We start from the raw sequence: 8681 nt of genomic DNA, 5'->3' as shown, positions 1-8681 counted from the left end.
TGACGGTTTTTATAAATAGACACTTTCATGTTGAATTAGTGGTTATCCTGAAGTAATAAATCACACATAAGATAGAAACAAGTAGTAATCGTTTTTACGTTTTACCAATTGGTAAATCTGATATATGAGGTAAGTTTAGCTTAATATTTCTTAGATTTGTAAACGAAATGTATTGGAAACATACTTCTATGTTAAATAATGCAAAGATGCTATAAAGCTGTCATCTTTTGAGGTAGGTTGTCATTATAGAAAACTTTGGTAGCAAAGTATGTTAGAAATTGCAAAATAGTTCATATAACCACAACATACTCATTTCATTCATGGGAAATTGATTATAACAACTACTAGAAAAATGAAAACCCTTTTTAAAACAACATTTAAAAGTTTAAAATAAATGACCAATCCTTTATATAATGTTAAAGTGTCTTGAAACACTACTAACAAGGCTAGAGTAAATGACCGATCCAAGATATCAAGTTCAAGCATGTATGCCACGCAACAACAAACATTTAAAACACCATGCATTTACGTCTAAAACACGAGATAACAAGTCTTAAAAAAGAATGAATAGAAATTCAATTTCTCATTGTGGCTTTCCTTGATCACCACTGCTTCCTGCCACGTCAGATGAAATTTTTGTTTCCGTAGTTTCCACAACCTCGAAATTGGAGGGAGTTTCAAGTTGAGGACCTAGAAGAACCGCACCAAGATCAGTCCCGAGTGTCGTGGACTTAGCAACATCTGGTCGATCAATAAGTACATCTCCATCCGCCGGTTTCTTGAGATATACTTCGGGTTGTTCATGCGCAATGTCAAGCAATTGCTTGCTAAATTGTTCAACCGGTGTAAGAGCATGCTGGTCATAATTAGTCCTTCTACGTTTGGGAGCGCTTTCAAAAGACAACCGACTTGGACCTGCAAACCGATAAAACACATGATGTCCGCTTAACATGGTAAAATATAATAGTTTTAGGACACATTATTTGTATGTATAAAAAATAATATTATTTTAGATTCTCTATACAATTTAAATTGCATGTCTAAAAGTACTATTTTCATGATATTATTAGTCACCAATTACGTAAATATACAACTTTTTTTTGTCAAATTATATAACAACTAGTATTTAAACCACCCTGTGCGTTGCAACAGAGAACTCGTTTGCAATTAATAAAAAATGAAAACTATGAAACAAATTTATATAAGAGAACAAAACGTTATTTTATTACTTGAGGTAACTCATTTGCAACTCGAATATGATTTACAAATGTTAATGATCTAAAATATAATATGTTGGTGACGATTATACATGATCAGATAGACTAAGAAAATATCAAAATAATGTTTCGATCTAAACAAGACGAACACAAATAATATTTGAAAGTACATCAATATAAATAAATACATTAAAAATTTATAACGTTTAAATAAAAAGTAATATTAAGAAAAACGAATACTATAAAAAAATATTAAAAGACTAAAAATATAACTTTAAAATATTATAGCAATTTATAAAATACTAATAATAGTTTAACTTTAACTTTATAAGTATAAATACAAAAATTGTATGATAAAAAAAAGTTAAAAAAAAATATAAATATGAAAACTTATTATAATTAGAGTAAATTACATGAATGGTCCCTATGGTTCAGGGTAATTTGCGTGTTTGGTCATTAACTTATTTTTTTAACTCGGAAGGTCCCTACTGTTTGTTTTTGTTACGCGATTGGTCCCTATATTACATAAAAAAATTATTTTTCCATTGATTTTTTAATTTATTTAAATAAACACACATCTAACCCCACATTTTTCACCTTACCTTATATACCCCACCATTTTTCTCTATATAAAAAATAGTCTTTTTAAATAAGATAGGGAGCAAACGCATAATAAAAACAAACTGTAGGGACCAAGTATGTAATGAAAACAAATAGTAGAGACTTTTCGAATTAAAAAAATAAATTAGGGATCAAGCGCGCAAATTACCCAAAACCATAGGAAACATTCGTGTAATTTATTCTTATAATTATAACCCAACTTTAAACTTATAAAATACCAATAGTTTAACTTTAAACTAATAAAGGATAAAAACTGTTAGATCAAAAGAATTGAAAAAATATAAAAATTTATTATAACTATAATCTAAATTCCTATTTACAAAATCTATTTTGTATTAAATGCTTGAAAATATATAATTTTATTTGTTTTTTTGAAAAAAAAAAATAAATAAATGAAATGAATAGTGACTCGGAAACTCCACTTCATAATTAGGAGACGTTTGTTTTTCCTTTTAAATCAGTTTTTTGATTTTTAACTTTTTTTTGAAAAGTCTAAAACTTGTTTCACAAGTGGAAAAGTACTTTTAAAACCAGTTTTTATCAAAGCATAAAAACTAGTATTTGCAAAACATACTTTACTTTTTGTATTTTTTTGAACTTTTGAAGTTAGAAAAGCAAAAAAAAATCCCAAACATTTTTTAAACAATATTTTTTGGAAAAAAATCTTTTATTTTTTATACAAAAAGGACCCAAACACCCCCACGCCCGTATATTTAATAAAAATGTATATACATACGAGTCGCCCCCTCCTATTTTGACCAATTTCGAAAATTGGCTTCTACATTTTGGGGGACTTCTAGCAGGCTACAATACGGAAGTCGGAAGGGCAATCGGTTCAAATATTGCAAAACTGGTGAAGTTTTATAGAAAATTTCAATGAGCGGAACTCAAATTTCAGTCAGCAGAACGCGATGATCTTAAATTCAGAGGTGAAATAATCGCAGAGGTAATTTAATGTCGCGATTTAGTTAGCTACTGTTTATTCCATTTGTCTCGTGTGTTCGTTAATTTCGTTGATTATTGTGATTAATTTGAAGTTATCGTAGCTACTTCTTCTGATTTTGATCTTCCGGTAGTTTATTTGCGTCGAATTCCTTTTGGTAAAAATAAATGATTGTAGATAAAACTGTTGTGCAATTTTTTTGTGTGTTTGTGTGCGTGTGTTATTACCATGTGTGGTGGGTTTAGTTGACGAAGAGCCTGAGCCTGGGTCATAATCTGAGTCTTCATCTGTCTCAGTGCCCTGCAATTCTTTCATGGCATGCTTAGGAATGTAGTCATTTAGGGTTTTTCTAGTCCTAAACCTTGACCCACACGCATTACACAGCACTGGCTTCTCCGGTGGTCCATTTCTCCATAATGGAGTCTCTGTTCAACATTGTGATCCATCAATTAATTCACTTTACATTAATGTACAACACAGATGTCTAATATCATGCTTCAAATGTGTGTATATGTTTACATTATGCATATTTAGAAACACAAATGTGAGAAATAAACTTAGAAATCATGTTAAAGATTGTAGAATATCAGTTATGTTGGCTCTGATTAAGCTTCTGTCTGGATGCTATAAATGTGTATTATTGTGTATCAGATTTGGAATCTGGCATAGTGTTCCTTCAGAAACATATCATTGTGCATACCAACCTTGGAAGTATATGTAGGTTACATTTTTTATAAGAAATCACATTAGCAAACAAAGATTTGTGCTCAAGATTGCTGAACTATATATTAAATAGGTGCATGACTATGAAAACTTGTATATCAAAGATCTTGGTATTATACAAAAATCATAAAATATTCCTAAACAGCAATGCAATTATATACATCATTTGTAACGATTTTAAGTAGTATTTGACACGTATGACAACACATTTAATAAAAAGAAAGATACTCCAAGTACTAGAAAGGTAAATAATAGAGAAATGCGGTTGAAATGCTCATACAAAAAACCAAATAGGAATGAAATTGCTAGATAGGAAAAAGCCTTACCCTCAATTCCACAATGGTAGCAAGGTCCTTCTTTCACCATGATTACTGATGCTTTCTTAAACTTTAACACTATTACAATTTACAAAAAGAAACCAAATTGAACACATAAGCAACAAGGATCTAAAACATAAAAGTTCAAATTGTGATAAGGTTACCTTTGGCTCCTGCTTCCCTCTCTTGATAATAGCTCTAGAAGTGATCAAGTAAAAGGTGGAATGATATGTATTATATAACCCATTAACCCTTAATGACAGATAAGATCAAGTTCAGATATTTGAAAATAGAGGCCATTTCTGCATTATTTTTTTTAAAGCTTTTACTTAGTTTCCTTAAAAGAATTAAAAAAAATATATAAAACGATACTCCCTAGGCTGAAGTTATTTTCTTTCCATATAAGAGCACTTGGCTTTGACCAATATTTGATGTGTATTTCTTTATGATTAGTCAATAAACTTTTTACATAATTTTTATATTTTTGGTAAAAGGCATTCAAGTACTTGTTAATTGTAGATTGAGACGATTAAAGTACTTGTTAATTCCATAATCAGTAGTATAGAAGTAGACACAAAACTACAATTAGCTTTTTATTGATAATGATAACATATGGTAACTAGATTATGTAGTAAATTATGAACACTTGGCTTTTTTTTTTTGGTAATACATGCAATGTTGTGATTTCAATTTTCAAGCTTTAATTACACTTTCAAACTATTTAAATTCAATCATGCAATTTTTCAATCTAATTGTTGTATTGCTTTTTTCAGCTAAATCCATCAATTGAGAAAAATGTGTTCGATGAAAAGGCAGCCTAAGGCTATTTTCATGGCCTTTGGAACCAAAGGCGATGTTTATCCAATAGCAGTAACTCTCTCTCTCTCTCTCTCTCTCTCTTTTCTATTTTTTATATAATTAATATAAAATATTAACAGTTTTATATTTATTAATTATTCATATGTATCTTCTATAGGCAATCGCTGCAGCTTTTGCTTGTGACCAAATGCAATACAATGTTGTTTTTATAACACATTCTGCACATCAGGTTTTTGGTATACTTTGTAATTTATGTACTTGGTTTTTTAAAAAGTGATATAAAAAATATAAAAATCAAGTGTAAAAACATATATAATATTTATCTCTTTTGTTCTTAACAGGATATAAAGGAGCATCTAACAAGAAAAAAAGTCACATGCTTTCCTGTTTCATCTCCTCCTGCTCTTTCTCCTTGTGAATTTAACAACACTTCAGGTACTTTTTTATAGCCACTATAGCTTATTTACTTCTCAATTATTTTTTTTTACGAAAAAACCCTTACATTTGACATTTTTTTTTTGGAAAAAAAGTTTGAGGGGTTTTAAATGTTTGTGTGTGTTTTGGAGTTTCTCAGGTTTTCATGAAGAGAAAAAGAAACTTACAATTGACCATAGACAAGAATGTGTTGTCATATTTGAAAACATCTTTGGTGATGTGGCGTCCATTGAGGGCGATTTAGTCATTATAAACTTCTTTGCATTGGTAATTTCTCCTTCACACCTAAAAAGGTGAATTAACCTCTACAAAAACAAATATATCTGTGCAGTTTATCTAATTATTTTAAAGAAAATCTTTTTGTTATGAACACATGTTTTTATTTTTTATTTATTTATTTATTTTTATTGGAAGCAGGAAGGTTGGAGCCTTGCAGAGGTTTTTGATGTCAGATGTGTGGTAGCAGCTCCTTATGTTGTCCCTTATAGGTATGTTTTTACTTTTTTTGTTTTGTTTTGTTTTGTTTTGTTTTTTTTTTTTTTTTTTTTTTTAAATATGTCTGTTTTTTCATAGTGCTCCTTCTTCCTTTGAAAGAAAATTCAAACAAGAGCTTCCACTTTTATATGATTATCTTCAAACAGCTCCAACTAACAAGGTAAAAAATCTCAAATCCTCCACATTTTTATAAAAAACATGGCTAACATATTTATAATCTTTAAATTTTATTTAAAAAATTTAATTAAGATTTGTTGGAAAGATGTAATTCACTGGATGTGGCCACTATTTACTGAAGACTGGGGTACATGGAGATCTACAAAGTTACACTTAAGTCCCCTACCTTTCACAGTATGTATAAAAAAACTTCCAAGAATTAATTAATTTTTTTTTTGGCTTTATTATTTTCAATTGTTGACTATGGTCAACTATGTATCTAGGATCCAGTCACAAGTCTTCCCATGTGGCACAATAGACCTTTCTCTCCTTTACTACTGTAAGATTAAACAACTATTAAAAATTAAACATATTTTTATATTGTTTTAATTTTCATTTTTCACCACTTTTATGTGTAACAGATATGGTTTCAGCAAACAAGTTGTAGAATACCCTGGTATTAAACTATAAAACTACAAATTTTTACAATTTGAAAATTTTTAATGGTTTGAAATTATAATCTGCTATTATGTATTTATAATTTATGTTAGGTTACTGGCCTTCAAATGTTCATGTTTGTGGCTTCTGGAATCTTCCTATGGAGTGGCAGTTCTCGTGCAAAGAGTGTGCACAAATTACAATTTTGCCCTCTTCAGAAAATATGAACAAAGAAGCTTTATTGTGTTTAGCTCACACCAAATTGCAACTCTTTTTAAATGCTCCAGCTTCACAACCACCTGTTTTCATTGGTTTGAGTTCTATTGGAAGGCAAGTTTTATAATTTATATTTACGAAGTAATTAATTATTACATAAATACCCTCCTGCACTTTCTGTTGTATTTATTTATTTTTATATAAACCCTTAAAAAATGCTTCCTTTATGCAGCATGGGGTTTATGAAAAAACCTCATTTGCTACTTCAAGTTCTTGAAAGTGTTGTAGAGGTGACAAATTACCGATTTATCCTTTTCACATCTGGATATTCACCTCTGGATGCTGCAACAAGATTTCTTGCTGGAGAAGCATCATCTAATTCTTGTCAAGAAATCAAGGATGGAATTTCTCTTTTTGGTGACAGGATTTTTTGCTTCTCAGGGTAAAATCATCTTTGAAATATATTTTAATTTTTTTTTTTCTTATTATACTTTAAAACACTACAATTTTTTGAATCTAATCTAACCCTTTTATATATTATAAAATTTTTCAATAGTTCTGTACCCTACAAATGGCTGTTCCCAAAATGTGCTGCTGCTATTCATCATGGAGGCAGGTAAATTTGTTATGTTTAGATTTTTATCTTTTGAGACAATTTTACCCTTGTATGTACTAATGTTCTATTTTGTGTATAATCTGGTTTGACTAGTGGATCAACTTCAGCAGCCTTGCATGCGGGAACTCCACAGGTGTGTTTGGACAATTTTACCCTTGATTAGTTACATTAACATTAAAAGGAAGGGCAATTTAGGAATTATTGATGGATTGCAATCGCAATGGCATACATACACAGGTACTGTGTCCGTTTGTGCTGGATCAATTTTATTGGGCAGAGAGGATGTTTTGGCTTGGAGTTGCTCCTGAACCCCTCAAGAGAAATCAATTGGTCCCACATGAAGATGATGACGTCAGCATAAAGGAAGCTGCAACTGCTCTTACTAAAGCAATTGATTTTGCTTTATCTTCACAAGTCAAAGAAAACGCCTCGAAAATTGCTCAGAGATTATCTTCCGAGGTAATACTGTTGGTTGTTTTCCAAGGGTATTTTAGACATTTTGATTTTATGTTTTATGTTCTTGACAACTTTATGTTGCCCGTTTTAGGATGGTGTGTTGGAAGCAGTTGAGATGCTGAAACGAAGTATTAATGTAAGTCGATCCCCAAAAGAAGACTAATTCAAAGCTTTTAAAAATTTAATTCGACAAGTAATTTGATCAAAATTGTCGCGTCTTATTGTAAAGGGGTTGTGTTATGACTTGTGACAAATAAATATGCAAGATTGATTTCTACAATGATTATCAAATGAAATGATGACTAGTGTGTTGTGATCCATATAACCTTATAAAAACTTACAGGCGTATATTGGTAGGCCTGGTAATGGAGCGGGTTTGGAGTGGATCGGCCTTAATCCAAACTCTTTAAGCAATTTTCAAATGATGATCTAAACCTGACCTGTGACCTGTACTGTAACCCACAGGGTTTTGAATTATTAAACTCACACCCTTATCCAACGGATCAATAGATTTCAACCCATTTACAATATTACTTTTACGTTATAATTATTCATTAAAACACATATAACATGATCATTAAAACCAAACAACATTTACTCCAAAACAAACATAAATTATAGCTATATAAATAACTTTTCCAATGTATTATGATTATGGAGTGTTTTGAATCTTGACTGAAACCCTTTTCTTCTTGCTCTTAAGTCTTGATTGTGGAATATCAATTTCATAGTCGATTTCAAAATATTATAGAGTTGATTATATTGGGAGTCGACTGCAATCGGCCATTTGGTTTAGGAACTTAACTAGGAAGTTGAAGTTAGGAACTTAACTAGGAAGTTGAAGTAGAACGTCTAACGGTTTAACTCCTCAACTCCTATATGTGAAAATTGATAAATGTATTATTACTTATAAATAATAAATAATTAATTTATATTTCAAAAGTTTAGATGGGACGGGTTATAAATGGATCAGATCGATAGTGATCCATACCCGAACATTTTAATAAAAGGGTTAACGGGTATGGGTCGTTAACGGGTAAACGAATAATAAAATATGATCCAAACCCATTAATTTTGCACGGGTTTGAAGCGGATCAGAGTCAAAACCCATTCCATTTCCAAGTCTATATATCGGTCAACAAGTTAACAAAATTACATGAGTGGAATGTTTTTTGTAAGTATAATGCTTTAGCATGTCGGAAAAAAAATGTATGAAAAAAAATGTATGA

The 8681-nt window shown here is 30.4% G+C and overlaps 1 protein-coding gene across 1 annotated transcript; it reads left to right on the top strand.

Annotated features, from left to right (window-relative positions):
• Positions 1 to 2585: 2585 nt before the first annotated feature.
• On the top strand, positions 2586 to 7732 carry LOC111887789 (sterol 3-beta-glucosyltransferase UGT80B1). Its single transcript, XM_023883938.3, has 16 exons — positions 2586 to 2784; positions 4595 to 4691; positions 4798 to 4869; positions 4982 to 5075; positions 5215 to 5342; positions 5493 to 5563; positions 5649 to 5730; positions 5820 to 5921; positions 6011 to 6066; positions 6149 to 6183; positions 6278 to 6494; positions 6613 to 6822; positions 6937 to 6996; positions 7090 to 7129; positions 7234 to 7455; positions 7544 to 7732. Exons 2-16 carry the CDS (start codon positions 4617 to 4619, stop codon positions 7613 to 7615), a joined length of 1536 nt encoding a protein of 511 aa, XP_023739706.1. The 5' UTR covers positions 2586 to 2784; positions 4595 to 4616; the 3' UTR covers positions 7616 to 7732.
• The last annotated feature ends 949 nt before the right edge of the window (positions 7733 to 8681 follow it).

The sequence above is a fragment of the Lactuca sativa genome, chromosome 7 (genome assembly GCF_002870075.4).
Source record: "Lactuca sativa cultivar Salinas chromosome 7, Lsat_Salinas_v11, whole genome shotgun sequence".
In the NCBI taxonomy this organism is placed as follows: Eukaryota; Viridiplantae; Streptophyta; class Magnoliopsida; order Asterales; family Asteraceae; genus Lactuca; species Lactuca sativa.
Note: the sequence above shows the minus strand (reverse complement) of the source record. Positions and strands in the feature narration are given on the sequence as shown.